At 36.2% G+C, this 17,665-nt stretch overlaps 1 protein-coding gene across 1 annotated transcript; it reads left to right on the top strand.

The window, feature by feature from the left end:
- The first annotated feature begins 3,075 nt into the window (after positions 1 to 3,075).
- LOC132034765 (endoplasmin homolog) lies at positions 3,076 to 4,779 on the top strand. Its single transcript, XM_059425125.1, has 5 exons — positions 3,076 to 3,221; positions 3,300 to 3,447; positions 4,218 to 4,309; positions 4,414 to 4,588; positions 4,657 to 4,779. Exons 1-5 carry the CDS (start codon positions 3,076 to 3,078, stop codon positions 4,777 to 4,779), a joined length of 684 nt encoding a protein of 227 aa, XP_059281108.1.
- Positions 4,780 to 17,665: the final 12,886 nt, after the last annotated feature.

Genomic DNA, 17,665 nt, shown 5'->3' with positions numbered 1-17,665 from the left:
TGACATGGGCCAAAATGGATTGGTTGACTAGCCAAGACAGTTGTCGTGAAAATCTTAAAAGCTAGAGCTCGAAAAATCAAGGAGTGCAAATTTGGGCTGTTCAAAACATTGACAAGCCCCAAAAAATATAGGAAATTTTACATACCGTGGAGAACATATAAGAAATATTTATATTTAGTAACTACATTTCAGTTTAATTATATCTAGTAACTAAATGTTGTAGTTCGATTACACAAGGTAACTAATTCAAAACCCATCTCTTTTTATTTCATTGTATCAATCTTCTTCCTCAACCCTACTCTTTTTTCTCCCTCAACTTTCTCTCCTTTTCACTCTCTCTTCTCCAAATGCCAGGAATAGTGCCCAAAAACTTCACCGGTAATAGACGCTTTCCCGTATAAACCTTCATTCTACCATCACTAAAACCTTTACCTGAGAAAAGAGAACATTTTCATCAAATACAATGAGACAAAGGAGGTATGCACTCTAAGAAAACAAATGACTACTAATAGTGCCTGTCATTTTCTCCGACGGAGCTAGCCACCTCCGGTCATTTTCTCCAGTGTCTTCGATCGAGTGTATTTATCAGATTGCAACCGAAATTCTTAAGACTCAAGATCGATCGCGGCGGCAGACTTCGCCGCTGACAGGGTGGGAAAGAAATAGTTGATGGCGGACAACCCGAAAGATGACGTTGTTGCCGGATCTGAGTGTATTTGCTCAGATCTGAGTATTTATTATTGTTGTTGCTTGAAATGTATTTGCTTTTGTGTTGAATACATAGAAAGAAATGGTTTCTGTTGGATCCTTACCGAATGATGGCGCCGTTTCCGGCGATGGAAAAATCTTCGGCGGTGGAAAAATCTCCGGCGATGTATTTTAAGATCTGAGTGTATTTTACTTCTTGTATCTCAAATCTGAGTGTATTCAGTGTATTAGTTATTTTTTAGTGTAAAATAGAGTGTTTCTTTTCGCTTGTATTTCGAAGGAGATTTTTTTGTATATAAATGAATACAGTCAATTTTTATCCCTGTATTTTTTGCATTTATGTTATTTGAATACAACCGAATTTAAATACAATAAGTTGAATACATTGTAAAAGTTGTTACGAATGAATACAACCAAATTAAATACATCCGAATTGAATACAACGAAATACAACCGAATGTGAATACACGTCACTGTAGCTACGAAATGTAATTAACAAAAGTGTGGCTATGCCTAAAAAAAAAAAAAAAAAAAACCCAAAGCGTAGTCATTTATGTAAGTTGCCCAAAAATATAAGCCCCTTTCAAGTGAACATAGAAGTGCTTAGCTAATTAAGGTTCACTAAATCAATTGCAATCCCAAAAATTGAAGGTCCCAACTGAATAAAACTATTTTCACTTCAAAGTAAATTTGATGTATTCAAAATTCATGAAATTATTTATATCCTATGTAGTGGTAAAATTTTGAGATAGTTGGACAATGATAATAATGTGAAGAGAAAAAACATGTACAAAGCTATTTCTTTTACTTTAAATTGAAAATAGATTTGAATTATTTTTTGCGGTCTACTTAGTGGTAAAACTTTTAGAGTATTACTAGGCGATTAAATTTTTAAGAAAAATATTATGTTAACCTTTAATGTTTCTTAAAATATTTCATAAGTCTCTATGAATGGTAAAGATGTGTGCAAAATGGATTGATCACCACCGTCATAAACAAAATGAGATTAAAACATGTATGAAGTTTATTATATAAATTCAAACATTTTATTAGAGTTCACTTTATGCTACAAATTGCAACTTCTTTCAATCATGCCCTTCAACATGTAACATTGCATGTTTTTTTATTGGACAGAGCCAAGATGTCCTCCTTCAAGTTAGGTGGAACTAGAAGGATTACAAAGTTGGGGCAAAAGATTATTAAGGCTCAACGGCCAAGACCTATCATTATCGAATGACTCTTTTATCTCAATGCTTACAGTATTGGTAGTCTTTTCTCGGCATTGGGTGGTCCAAGTATAACAAACAAAAACAATTCGCTAGGCTACTATCTAGTCTTACTCTTACGAAATAATGGTATCAGAAGCAAGTTTATATAATTTTTTACTTTGACCTGATACATTTATTTGTTTTTTGCCGATACTGACACTGACACTGAAATACATTTATCACAGGCTCAGCCGACCTCAACTTGTTTACTTATTGTTGTTGAAGCTAAAAAAAGCAAACTTCTAACACATGGCTTGTGGGGCAGGTTCGAAACTAAGCAACTAATGAGTTTCCAGTCTACCTTTTCCACTTAAATATCATATTGAAGGCATTGTCAACTCAATACAGAAATCATGTATATCTATGTAGTTATATTTTACTGTTTGTGCAAATGGGGTTATAAAAGAGGCAGAATCTATTTATAGCTACACAAATATCTATAACTTATTTTAGACCACAAGTTTTAAATATATTCCTTTCAGTCTTAAACTCCGTGGACAGTCAAACACCTTCACATAAACTAGGACGGAAGGACTAACTAGAAGATGTTGATAAAGCCTAATTGTCGGATGAAGATGACAATTGCAGGGAAGCTGAACACTTCAATTAGGGCCAAATTAGAAGCAGCAGTATGGGTTCATAAAACCATAAATATGCAGCTGATTTTACCAAATGCAAACCAGACGCAAATTTTCATGTAGAGTTAATGTTTTAATAGCTATTAAGTGAAATTTTCCATTAATTAGGAGTGCATTTTTATGTGTGTGTTAATTACTTGCTTCTGTTATTGTGTGACATACATAGTTGTTATAATTACAAAGTGTTTTTACATTCACGTGACATCTCTACTTACGTTGATATCTTGCTTTCCATGAATTGGGGGATTCGTCGAGATTTCTTTATGGGCAAGCAAAGATGACGATGAGCTTATCCTTGAGTCCCTAAAGATCATGCATAAACTAGTTGAAGAGGATCCAGATGAATTTATTAATTACAAGAAGAAAGGTACTCTATAATACTTAAATTAGAAATTAGCTAATTAATTTAAGTAACTATCTCCTAATTTTTGGGTCATGTAACTACAGGTGGGTTGTGAAATATGATAAAGCTTAGGATAACAAAGGATTCTAACATGAAAGCCCAATATGCAAAACTTTGGAGGGAAGTCGGCAATGTGATTAAGTGTGGGGTCACAAAGTCTGATTCTTATAGGAATACATTTGTCAACTTTCTCAGATTTGAGAGGTGCACCTTCTTATACTTGATTAAAGCAATTAAAATTGAAATCCAGTGAATAATTTTCTTACTTGTATATGTTTACAGCACAAAATCAAATGGGGAACTGATGACACTTTACCAATACTTGTCACGAATGAAATCGGGTCAAGATAACATCTTCTACATCATAGTCAACAAGGAGCAGATGAAGAAGTCTTCCTTTGTTCAGATTCTTAGAAAGAAAGATTTTGAGGTATAAAGAAAAACTTTTTTGCAATTCAAACAGTTAATTTTGAGGGTTGGGGGTCGATGCGGGTTTAAACTTAATTTTGACTTTTTACTTGTTATAAGAGTTGTAGAGCACCCCTCGCGGGTAAGAATATGCAATTATCATGATGAATTGTTCTCTGCTCAAATTATACATGTTCAGTTGATATTTTCTTTAAAATATATTATTTATATGAGAACGTAGTTTGGTGTATGCACTTTGTGCACTCCACGCCACTGATTGCAAGTAAATATTGTACCCGAGTTTTCCAGTTCTTCTTGTAGTTGATTTATGTAACTTTTGTTGTGAAAAAAGATATACTTTTTTGGTTGTTGGTAGTTTCTTACGCAAGAAATGCATGAGTTGAATGTCTTTAGATTTCAAGTGTTTGCTTTTGGCTTTGCTTGTTTATCGAATGAAGCTAATAAATGGCACCAACAACTTATCCTTTTCAATTGTTCTTGTGATTTGCTTTTGTGATTCATGAAATAAATGATTGGTAATTTTATTATTGCACGGTATATAAACTGGATGGATACTTTCAGTCCATGAGTATATTATTGTTACAAATTTCCAGTAGAAACTTTGTGAATTAGTTCTCTTACTTTATAATTGTGGACCTCTGGTTTCATCCTTAATTGGGGAAATATTAATTTGGCATCATTAGTAAAAATTATACGGGGTAGGTCTATGCGGTGCGGGGCGGATTTTTCACAGGTCTTGAGATGAAATAACTCTCTTTTCTCATTTTCTAGGTCATAGTCTTCATAGATAAAGTGGACGAATTTATGATCCAACATCTGGGGGAATACAAGGGGAAGAAGTTCCAAGATGTGTCTGAAAATGGGTTCTAACTTGGCGGGGATAGTGAATTGCAAAAGCTTGAGAAGTCATCAAAGAGCTTGCTCAATAGTGAAAAAATCTTCTAGATGATGACAACATTGATGTAAGAATCAACCACATTCTTGTTGACACTCCTTGTGTCGTGGTGACATCAAACTACGGTTTAAGTTCATATTTGGAGAGGCTACCACACTCACGGGCACTTGGTAAAAGGGTGCTCGAAATCAATTCTAGGCACCCAATCATTGAGAAGCTTCGCCGCAATGTTGTAAAAGACCCAAAGGTATATTTGATTATGTCTTTACATGTGGTTGAATCTTTTTCTAACTAATATATCTACTTGGTATATAGGGTGAGAATGTTAAGCGAATAGCACTGACCATGTATGCTATAACTTTGAGGGAGAGTGGCTTGGAGCTTACTGAGCAGAGGGTTCCATTTTCCACCCATACCACTTTGTTCGAAGCAGTCTAAATGACGTCACAACAACTGGGGAGGAAGAAGAACCCGAAGAAACCAGGGTTGAATCATATGAATAATGGGTTACCGGTTGGGGTTACGTTGACATAATATCGACAACTAAGTTCCTACCTTCTCAGTTTTTTTTTCCTTTCCGAAAAGTAATAAGTGTTGTATACAACAGTAGGAGGGTGTTTAGGTTTTTGTATGTGAAAGCAAAAATAAAATAAAACAGAGGTGTATAACTTGAAGGGCCTCAATGAAATGTGAAATAGATTCTGCCTCTTTTATAACTCCATTTTGCACAGAAAGTACAGTATAGCCACATAGATATACATGATTTCTGTATTAAGTTGAATATGTCTTCAATATGATATTTAAGTGGAAAACGGTAGACGGGGAACTCATTATTTGCCTAATTTCAAACCGTGTACCCCAAGCTATGTGTTAGAACTTTGCTGTTTTTTAGTTTCAACAACAATAAGTAAACAAGTTGAGGTCTGGTGTACGTAACTTCACTGACCATGGATCTCTTATTAAGTTTGTGTCAGTCACTACTCTTTAGTTTGGCTGTCAAAAATTTCAACTTTGTTGCAAAGCTTAGGCATGACAAATGGGCGGGTTATGAGAAAAATAGCCATTATTTTGTAACTAGCTCCGTGAAACCATCTACTTCCAACCACTGAATTCCTCATTGAGCTTAGTTTCTTGAAAGTAGAGGTCATTCGCATTCCACTTGTGGATCAACATCTCGACCACTTACTTTCTGTCTCTATTGTTAAGACCCCGTAGGTCAAAAAGCTTCATAGTTTCATCTTCATCTTAGCATAGCAAAATGCTTTAACATGAAACTTCGCGTCTGGTTTGCATTTGGTAAAATCAGCTGCATATATAATTTTCTGCTCAACATCATAATGCTTTTGTGAGCCTATAATGTTGTTTCTAATTCGTCCCTAGTTAAAGTGTTGAGCTTCCCTGCAATTTTCATCTTCATTTGCCTAATTTATGTGAAGGTGTTTGAATGGCACGGAGTTTAAGAATAAAAGGAAGATTTTTGGAGCTTGTGGTTTAAAAAAAGTTATAGATATTCGTGTGGCAATAAATTACCTCACTAAGGGAAAAAAAGAGAAGTTTAAAGTCAAACTGTTACTACATATACAGATGCGCCATTCTTTTTGGGATTTACTAAAAAAGAAAGAGTGCCACATAAATTGGGATGGAGGAAGTACTGCTCTTTAGTGGAAATATAGTTGATGTGGTTTCCCTTGGATGTCCTGCAATAGTCATACTCCTTCGGCTGTTAAATTGTATCAGCATCTTCTAGTTAAATAATAGGCTGCTCTTATTAGTGAACAAACTTTTGTTGCCCATCATTTTTGTTTCTTCAATGAGTAACGTCACGGCTTCATCCGGTTTTGGCTCATTAAAGAGTTGTAAGTAAAGAGGTCTAACCGGTGCTCATCTTTTCCTCCTCTGTTTAGATATATTCTTGATAGATGTATTTATAGAGATAATTTGATGAAGCAGACAGTGCAATATGTATCATTCTACTGAGGCCTTCCATCATCGGGTTAAAAAGTAGGGGCTCCCTATCTAATTTCCCTTTGGGAAGAAGACAATGCTTTGTCTTGATATGCTGAATCTTAAATTACTAAACTTAAATATTAAATAATTCTTTTAGTGAAATGATTCTTAACCCATGAGATAATAAATCTATCAACAACAACAACAACATATCAAGTGGAATCCCACAATGTGGGGTCTGGGGAGGGTAGAGTGTATGCAGACCTTACCTCTACCTCGGTAGGTAGAGAGGTTGTTTCCGAAAGACCCTCGGCTCAAGAGAAAGCGTGACAAAAAAGGTTAAATACGGACAAGAGGAGCAAAGCAGTATTAAAATGAAAATAGCGAGAGCGACAAAGTTATGATAAAACAACTTAAAAAGAAAAAGAGATAGTAGCTATCACAGATAAATAAGGTAAAAAGTAGTAACTATAGTCTAAATACAAAAGCATACACTAATCCCACTACAAGAAATAACAGAATGTAATAGAAGTCGAAGGGCGAGAAACTGTACAAGTACTACTACGACTACTACTATGGACCTTCTAAATAGGGCAACTCACGACTAGCTACTACCCTTTTACCCTAATTCGTGTCCTTCATAGCCTCCTATCTAAGGTCATATCCTCAGTAAGTTGAACCTTCGCCATGTCCTGTCTAATCACCTCTCCCTAATACTTCTTCGGCCTGTCCCTGCCTCTCCCGAAACCGTCCATGGCTCCAACCTCTCACACCTCCGTACTGAGGCCCTTGTGCCTCTCATCTGCACATGACCAAATCATCTTAGCCTCGTTTCCCGCAGCTTATAATCCACCGAGGCCAGTCCCACTTTGTCCCGGATATCTTCATTTCTAATCCTATCTCTCTTAGTATGCCCGCACTTCTATCGCAATATCCTCATTTTCGGAACTTTCATCTTATGAACGTGAGAGTTCTTGACTGGCAAAACTCTGCCCGTACAACATAGTTGGTCTAACCATCGCTCTGTAGAACTTGCCTTTAAGTTTTGGAGGCACCTTTTTGTCACATAAGACTCCAGATGCTAACCTCCATTTCATTCATCTTGCCCCAATACGATGTGTGACATCATCATTGATCTCACCATTCCTTTGAATAATAGACCAAAAATATATACTTGAAACTTCTTTTCTTTTGAATGACCTGGGAACCAAGCCTCACTTCAACGCTAGCATAATGCGTTGCGTCACTGAACTTGCACTTCAAATATTCCGTCTCAGTCCTATTCAACTTGAACCCTTTAGACTCCAAGGTCTCTCGCCAAACCTCCAGCTTAGCATTAACTCCATTGCGAGTTTCGTCAATCAGAACTATGTTATCTGCGAATAACATACACCATGGCACCTCACCTTGGATTTGCCGTGTAAATCCATTGACCACCAAGGCGAATAGGAACGGGCTAAGAGCCGTTCCCTGGTGCAACCCCATTATCACTGGGAAGTGCCCTGAGTCTTCGCCCACTGTCCTTACCTTTGTCTTGGCTCCATCATACATATCCTTGGTCGCCCTAGTGTACGCTACCGGTACACCTTTAGCCTTCAAGCATCTTCGTAGAGCCTCCCTTGATACTTTGTCGTTGCCTTCTCCAGATCGATGAATACCATATGAAGGTCCATCTCCCTCTCCGTATACTGTTCCACCAATCTCCTTACAAGGTGGATGGCTTCTGTAGTCGAGCGCCCCGACATGAATCCGAACGGGTTCTCAGAAATAGACACGCCTCTCCACACCCTCATCTACACCACCCTCTCCCGTACTTTCATAGTATGGCTTAGCAGCTTGATACCCCTGTAGTTGTTGCAACTCTGAATGTCTCCTTTCTTCTTTTACAAAGGAACCATTGTCCTCCACCTCCATTCTTCGGGCATTTTCGCCGTCTTAAAAATGGCATTAAACTACTTTTCGACCACTCCACACACCGTTTACTCGCTAGCGCTCTTCCAAAATTCCAAGGGATCTCGTCGGAGCTACGTTTCGCTCTTTCGCATCCTACAACTGCCGCGCTTAACCTCTTTAACATTTATCCTTCTACAATACCCAAAATCGCAACACCTCGCCCAGTGCTCCAAATCTCCCAACACAATGTCTCTGTCCCCTTCTTCGTTCAAGAGTTTATGGAAGTACGATTGCCATCTCCGTCCGATGAGAGCATCCCCCACTAGCACTCTGCCGTCGTCGTCCTTGATGCACTTCACTTGATCCAGGTCATGTGCCCTCCTCTCCCTTGTCTTAGATAAATAAATCTATCATTGAAATGAAATAGGTTAGCTTTTGTTCTTTTTTCCCTTTTGCTTTGGATGTATTGAAGAATGGAGATTCTAATTTGAGTTGCAATTTTGGTTTTCAAATTTGTACACAGACAAACAATCAGAATACACAAATGATCAGCTTCAGCAAGTATCTGGAAAACTTACCCCAAACCGGCTACCCCGCCGCACCCATTTGATAGTTTTTAAACATATTTGAACCAGCACTGCACCACGTTCATTAAACCCGTCCTGCCCCTCATACTCTTCTTTGTGGAATGGAGCATGTTTCTAGTGAATTGATGGAGGATGAAAATTTTAGAACATTTTTAAGAGGGTAATTTGGTGGAAACTTTCTCTAGGGTTCAATGGATTCTAAGTCTCCTTTGGGTATCTTTCAAAGTGAAGGACATAAACCTTGCTTTTGTGGAGTCTAGAATTCGTGTGTGAAGAATATACATGTAGGGATTTTGTTATAGTCTCCTTATAGTTTCATCTTCATCTTAAAAATGGATATTATATCTTGTTATATAGATATCTTTACTTGTCCTTAGGTTTCAGACTTTGTATTTATTTATTTTATCGAATTACTCTAGCTTCAAGAATTTCAATTTACTTTGTATTGTCTAATCAGGGAATGTGCTCGTCAATGGAGGTGGGACACTCGAAGATACTGAATCACTGTTAGTAGTGTGTAGTTATTTAATAGGATGCAACTTTGATCCTGTGCTAATGTGTATCCTACATGTTATGTACTGAAAAAGACAATTTTGTGGTTATCTCCGATGTTGTAATATTTCAGTTGTTCTGTGTGCAAACAGCAACCCTAATATTGAACAGCCTGTCTACTTATTAATCTAATGAGACATTTTATTTTATATGTATTTATTCTTATGCACAGGGCAACTGCTTTAAGTTATTAGGATTTGGTGTTTAGTGGAAGTGGATTGAGTTTCTGACTAGCATATGATCTGTGATTTAAATTATTATTGTTGGATGCATAGTCAATCTAGTGCATATCAGTGATTCATTTCCTCCAATTTTACCTCCCACAAATGCCGCCGTAGCCCAGCTCCGGCATTGTCGAAGCGGGCAGCCCATAATTCCATGTATCCACATTCAATTATTCCACATAACTCCAGGACGACGTTAAATACATGAGGCAGTTTCCAGGTTTTCTTCACTCCATTTCTTTCTACGGAAGGGCGTTGTCGCTGTTCCGAGTTGGATGACAAAAAAAATCGAATTGGTTCCTTTACGCAGGGAAATGTTTTGTTTCATGGACATACCCTAAATTTGTAGGGTCAAGAAGATCAGAAGAATATAGATTGAAAGGTCCTTTTCACAATTCCAGTGGGACGATCTGGGGTCTTCTTTATCAAGGTCCTATTAAATTTTGATGAGAAAATGTATAATTGCATTAAATTTTGTGTCGATTTCTTTTAAGGGATTTTGGGTTATAAAGAGTTTCTTGGGAACGAAATAGTACGGGAGGTAAATCAAGACTGAGGCGGAAAAGTATATAGAATTAGACCTCTTTTTAAAATAGTTTTCTATAGCAGTCAGGTTTTCTTTAGAATTGATTTTTCATATTATGTTGTAGTATTATATTTTATGATAATATTTTGCAATAGCATTTCGCTAAAAAAGCACCTAGACAAACGTCGTCGTTATAGAGGTTTGACGGTAATAAAATCTGTACAAAATAAGAGTTCAAAGAAGGGATTTTGGGTTATAAAGAGTTTCTTGGGAACGCAATAGTACGGGGTTCAACTTCAACTTAAAACTGAAAAAGGTAATAGGTTGGGAAAGAGAATTTTCATAAACCGAGTTAATATGTAGCTTTTGTGGAGAAATTATGATAATCTGTAGATGTAATGAATACATAGAAAGGCCCTTAAACTTGCCACAATTTTCCTGACGGACACCTGAACTAACTCTTGTTCCTATTGAGCACTTAAACTAGTGAAAAAATACCAATTTAACACATTTTGTTACATATCATAGTGTGTAATATACACTCTCCTGTCAGAGTGTGGAAAGTCTGAAACGTCTATAGGTCCAAGTGTAGGCGTCTTAAAGCGGCCTTGGCGGTGCTAGAAGAGCAAATAATCTTAAGGAATTTAAATATTCAAAGAAGCACTGAGAAAAGTGGTTGGCGGAGTAGAAATGTTCTGGGACAAGCAATCAACGTGGTACTGATTTCTATATTGAAGCAAGCGCTGTTGTTAACAACTGCATATGTTGAGGGATAGCATCAAACTAATTTGGCGATTGTGAAAAGTCAACAATGAAGGATGAGTTGTAAAACACACAACTTGTCTCCAGTTTTCCTTGGTTACTCGAAGATGGCATTATCAAGATTAAATTGGTAAAGTCAAAAGCATATTAAATTTGTTTGGGTAATGTGACTGTTGATGCTTAGAATTGGAGCTCTCTGTGACGAGAAAATGATTTGGGAAAAGACAAGTCTCATGAATGCCATTAAATCAAATACTTAGACCCTTAATTAGGAAAATCATACACAAATATTAGACTTAATTATAGATGTACTTCATATCTTTTAAATTAAATATTTACGCCCTTATATTATGAAAATCATACACAAATATATGACTCAATTGCAGATATCTTAATAGTATCAAATACTGTACCTACATAAGAAGGTGGCTAAGAGATAGTAATGGCTTTCCCTCTTGGAGGGTAGGTTTGTTTCAGCCTAATTTTGTTGTTGTCAACTTTGATCTTGTTTGAATTTTTTCTAACAGTGTGTGTAGAAATCAATTAGCTGCCAGTGCTGATAGGGCTTTGCTCGGAGCACCAAGAACAAAAATCAGGTATGCCGAGTCCCAATTTATGTGATACTTTTGGCTTTGTGAGATTCAAACTATGTGATCTTTAACCAACATTGTGAAATATATATTTTCCTCATATTGACATGAGAATAATTGCAACTTATAATACATTTCGTAAAATATTGAGCTAATCTAATTCAATTTAGCTTCGAGGATTAGTTAAGCTGACTCTCGATAAACGAAAAAGTATCACATAAGGGAGAAAGAGAGAGAGTATTATTATAATTCTTCATTTGAAACATATTGATTAAAGTGAATCGTTTGGTTGTCTTGTGGATTATCAGGGGATACTGCTGGGAAGTCTCTAAGGAAGAAAACAAACGTGCTCCTAATAGTAAATTTGTCAACCTATAATCTAATTATCGCTTCAATTTTCTGTCTAAACTACAAATCTCACTTTCATATTTCTGGTCCTTGCAGTAGGAGCTTTTATGTTGGGGGCATTTACAGCTAGTTTTGCTTATGTGATCTGACTGTGTATAACTCAACCTTGCATTATGTATCATATTAGTTTCATAATGTATCATATTTTATTGTATTACTTTGATTAATATAATGTTCAGATAGATTGTATCGTTTCCGTGGTGACATAATGCCACACATCAACAATCTGAAGAATAAACTTACAATGAAAAGCAGGATATGGAGTAGAGTTGTTATAATAAGGTTATTATAGCAAGTTTGGCCAAGCTTTTGGAAGGCCGAAAATGTTTTTTTTTTCCTCAAAAAGTGAGGTTTTTGGCCAAGCTTTAGGAAAGAATAAGTGCTTATGGGAAATAATATGCGCTATTTTTTGTTAAAGAAGGTAGTTATTCCCAAAAGACTTTTAAAAATATCTTAAACACTTTTTAAAAGTTTAAAGAAACACTAATGTTTCTTTCGGCAGTCTTTTCAAGTTGATTACCCAAACTTCACCAAAAATACTTTTGACAAAAAAACTGGATTTGACAATTCGATACAATACAATAGGTAACCATCCAAACAAGCTGTAAAAATTTGTGTATGTTTCATGTATATAAAACCATGGATTTTGTTTGCCATTATTTTCTATGCCACAAATAGGTAGAAGTGATTCTCAAACTTGGAAGATTTTTTCACCTGGTTGTCTTCCCACTTTGCAGGAGATTTTTCTCTTTTGTAACACTTATTCTAAATTTGTTTTCGCAGGTTACGCGGGCAACAGAAGAAAATCCATAGGTAAGTTATAACCTTCTCAGTTAATTTTTTTCTTTCCGAAATGTAATAAGTAGTGTTATTCATAAAACAGAAGTAGGAGGGCGTTGAGGTTTCTATATGTGAAAAGAAAAAATAAGATAAAACAGGGGTGTATAACCTGAAGGGCCTCAATGACATGTCAAACAGATTCTGGCTCTTTTACAAACCCATTTTGCACAAAAAGCAGAATGTAACTACAGTCTACATTGTTATACATGATTTCTCCGCATTTTCCACTATGACTTGCCAAATATACTGATAGCTTTATCATGAGTTCGAATTTTGTCGCAAAAATCTGATATTAAGTGGAGAAGGTTAGAGGGGTGAATCCATTAGTTGCTTAGTTTTGAACCGTGCACCACAAGCCATGTGGTAGAACTTTGTTTTTTGAAGTTTCAACAACAACTCGATCCAAAACAAATTAAGGTCGGTTGTATATATCTTCACCAAGCATGGATCTCTTCTTAAATTCGTCTCGGTCACTTCTCTTTAGTTTGGCTGTCAAAAATTTCAACTTCATTGCAATGATTAGGCATGACAAATGGGCAGATTATGAGATAAATAGCCATTATAATGTAACTACCTCCGTGAATCCATCTACTTCCGACCACCAAAATTTCCAACTTAAATTAGGAAGTAGTCTTTGTTCAATCACCACAACGTAGCGGGGCGGGTGGGGGAGGGGGGTGGGGTGGGATTATGGTTCGATGAGAGTCTTGGAAGCAAATGGATCGTTTGATCAAACAAAACTCATTATCCAACTTTAGAGAATACAAAAACCTGTATAGCCTCGAAACAACCTCAGAATTCATTGCATTTACCCTATGTAAATTTGCGTCCTGGGAATTGTGTTTTTTTCCCTTTTCACATGCTTATTGTGAGTCCCTTTCCTTTTTTCTTTTTGGAAGCAAAGGGATCGTTTGATTAAATAAAACTCATCATCCAACTTTAGAGAGTACAAAACCTGTATAGCCTCAAAGCAACCTCAGAATTCGTTGCCTTTACCCTATTTAAATTTGCATACTATGAATTGTGTTTTTTTCTTTTCTTTTCACATGCTTATTGTGAGTCCCTTTCCTTTGTTCCTTTTCAGTTGCGATTCTTGTTCATATTGCAACCTCCACAAATCACCCAATGTTCACCACAATACCTCTGATAGATGCTAATTCCCTTCATGGATCTTAACACCACAGTTAGGCCCATGAGCTAAGGTGCCGGAAGGGGGTTTATCCGAACCACATTCATCGAAAAATTACCCTATATCTACAAGGTCAAAATTATATTTTATATAGTAGATGTTGAATCCCCTTGACTTATTCGTGTGTTTACTTCTTTATATTTTGAATTCCCTTAGTGAAAATTTAGGCTCCTTCACAGGTCAGGCCCATATATACCAGTGAGGTGGCAAGAGAAGTTTTCGCCGAGTTAAAGTTGATGGATATAGTGTATTCTCCTGTCACAATTACCTTCCCATTCGAAAACTTTTTATCCGAGTGTGCTAGAATTCGTCTTCTCTTCGTCCCATCTGGCACAAAATTGCCATAAGATACAACATCTATTTGTCCACATTTGTCTGGCATGTATGTCCAAGTTCAGTTTTCGTCGAGCTTAGTTTCTTGAAAGCAGAGTTCATCTGCATTCCGTTTGTGGATCAATATCTTGACAACTTCTTTTCTATCTCTATTGTTAAGGCCCCATCGGCTCAAGCCTACTAGCGTCATCTTCATCTTGGCATAGTTTGATGTGGTTTACCCCTGTATGTCTCCCCACTTTTCTTTAACATGAAACTTTGTGTCTGGTTTGCATTTGTTCAATTCATTGCATTCATAGTTCTCTGTGGATTGACTCATTTGCTCAATGATGGATTGACTTATAGTGCTCAACCTTCATTCCAATTGATAATGTCGTTAAAATCCTAACCGCCCTTGTTTCTTGTGCAACCACAGTTACCCTATTGACCTTGTTTCCTTTACTACTTAGAATAAAAGTTAGAGAACTATTTTTTACTCAAAATGTGATGGAGCTTGATCAAGAAGTTGGGATGATGAAGAAACAAAAAGAAGTGTCTAGACACGATCCGAATGCTGACACGTGACATTAGAAAATCGCTCGATAAACATAATATATTGTATACTACTTTAGTTGAGCTTTCAAAGACCTTGATTTGGAGAACTGTGCTGTTTGGATGCCTTATCTATGACAAATAATTCGATGGGGAGAGTCATTTCACCGCGTGCTAGGCCAAATTTTTGGTAGGGGATTTCAAAAATCAAACGCACTTCGGGAGCCGGTCCTTTACCAGCTGATATTTACCCTCTGATAACCAAAGGAGAACCTTATTGGTGAAATTCTTTAGTCTCTCCAACCATCCATACCACACTTCTGAATCTTAAAGTTGTTCACTAACGTTATAAGATTTGGTACCAGCAATGAAATGGAGTAAAATATTTATCCTGGTTTTCCATGGGTAGCGAGTTGGTCTTGTTTTTATATTACGTACAGTAGTATTTAACTTACTTGTATTGACACTTTAATTCACTTTTTGTATTTGTCTCTAGGTTTAGTGATAGGCTAGATGCAGAGATGCACATGGAGACTTATGGTAAGGCGTACTGGTGGAGATGATTGATTCGGCGCTTAGTGTGATGTATGATGCTAGCCTTGGGGTGTTGGCATTGTCTCTTAAAAAACTGAATGATGATGAATTACTTCTATTTAATCAAATATTCTATTCAAAAATAAAATCTCAAATTACAGTATTTCCTACTTGTATTTATGAGCACTTGGTTATAGTCATCACTTACATGCTTGCTGCAATTTAACTTTTGAATTGATAAACACTTGTTTTTTGTGGTAACTCTCCATTGTGCTCTTTTCAACTTTAAAATTTAAGTAGCGTTTCCAACGTTTTTAAAACCGCAAAGCGCAACAAGGTCCTCGGGAAATGAGCGAAAAGTAAGAAGTGAAACGAACACATCTTCGAAGTGAAGCACATGATTATGCAAAATTTTTATGAAACACAAAAAGTATGTAGGAATGTAATACAAAAAACGAGATTCAGTTTGTAACTTCCAATCAAAACTTGCAACTTAACAAAAAAAAAAAAAAAAAATGAACAGGTTGGTGTCAGTAATCGGAAAGTCATAACTCGTAAGTAGTATTTTTATTTCTCAACAAATCATTTTGTGACTATTTTTGTTAGGAATGCATTCACAATGCAAGCATACCTAAGAAAGGAGCAATTACAAAGTATTTGCGTGAGAGGTCCCAATTTATCTGGCATATGCGCTAAAATAGTTAAAACCAGCTATATATTAAATCATCTGTAACCATTTTTTGAGTCTGTTTAGGCCTATTTCATTCAAACATTTATTATAAAGGATTTCATAACAAAATCTCCAATCTTGTAATATTAAAATTCATCTGGTCTAGCGATATGTCCAAGGAATCTTTGTCAAAACTTATTTTATCAATAATATTGTAACATCTTTTAACTGCCTTCAACCTTTTTTTATTTCTTTAATAAGATACATTCGAGGTAAATTGGAAATCCCAAAGCTCAAGAAAATGCATAGGATTAAGAAAAACAACGAAATGTCACAATCATAGTATAAATTAATCACCTACTCATCTCTTTCTATATATACGCGATATATAATCCTTAGTTTCTCATACAAGCATAAAAAACTTCCGTAAAGGAAAATCACATACTCATACTATACTCTATGGCCAAAGAAATTAGTGCAAGTATCATTGTCCTGTTGATGTTGTCCCTCGTAGTGACGACAACACAAGGACTACCACCAACTCCTTGTTGTCGTCCCCCTGTGTTTTATTGTTGCCCTTTCAAAGAGAGTGGTGTTCATAACATTCCATTGCCTTCCAAGAAAAACATTAACAAGTTTGCCACACACAAAAACGATCAGCTAAAACACCCATGAATCATTTAGTTTGCTTGATTATTGTTCGAGTTAAGTCTACTTTAATTCCGTGCTGCTGGAATAAGGTTATATGGGTTGCACCTTTGATTTGATGTTATCGCACAATAAATTACGGATCTAATAATATCTAAAGTTTCTCCTTTCTTTCAAATTCTGATGCATGATGTATGAAATTATCGTCTCATCTTCATCTAATTTAGTACTTAAAACTTAACAACTATAATGATGCATTCTCTTTGATTAAGAGAAGGTTAAGGAAAGCAAATTGACCTACTGTGGTCACGCGGACCAATAACATGATTGCAAATCTTACCAATGCAACTTGTAACAAGTATTGTGATATGCTAAGTTGAAACATAGGGCAAAAAAGTGTCTTAGAGTACTTCTCTATGTTCCCCATTCTCCTATTATCATGAGGTTTGGCCGCTAGGCTAGGCCAATTGATCTACTTCATTTAGTTAAATTTTGTACTTGGTGAGTTTAGGACCTATCAATATTGTCCTGGGGCATAGAGCTTTGAACCGTAACTAAATAAGGACTGGACTAAACTTTCATTGTTATGAAAAATGCAGTTAAAAGAGATGGGGCAGGAAAGAGAAATCCTGAAAAAGTCCCGACAAAATCCACATATGCGAAATTCTGTGGTGCGAAATTCAATGATCATGGCATCACTTGTTACCGAGATATTACACAATGAACATCCTATTGCTGCACAATAATTCGACATTCAATTTTTAAAGAACAAAGGGGAAATCAAAAATATGAAAACTGGCATGTTATTCTACAGATTCTAAACCGACATTTGTGAAAACATTAAAATTACGCTTTCAGATGTAAAAAACAAAGAAACACAATGAAATTGAGTATAGAAATTATACTAATGAAATTGCTCAAGTTAAATAATAAAAGAAGATACGAGAAAAGAGAATCTGCTCCTATATTAATCTTTCATTGAAGCAGCACAATGGGTATTCATGAAATTGATGCAACTCGCTGCTGAAAAATAAAAAGAATATTCCTGTCATTGCCACTGAACTCCAGGTTAAACTACAGCTGTTTCCAG

This window comes from Lycium ferocissimum, chromosome 10 (assembly GCF_029784015.1).
Source record: "Lycium ferocissimum isolate CSIRO_LF1 chromosome 10, AGI_CSIRO_Lferr_CH_V1, whole genome shotgun sequence".
Lineage (NCBI taxonomy): Eukaryota > Viridiplantae > Streptophyta > Magnoliopsida > Solanales > Solanaceae > Lycium > Lycium ferocissimum.
Note: the sequence above shows the minus strand (reverse complement) of the source record. Positions and strands in the feature narration are given on the sequence as shown.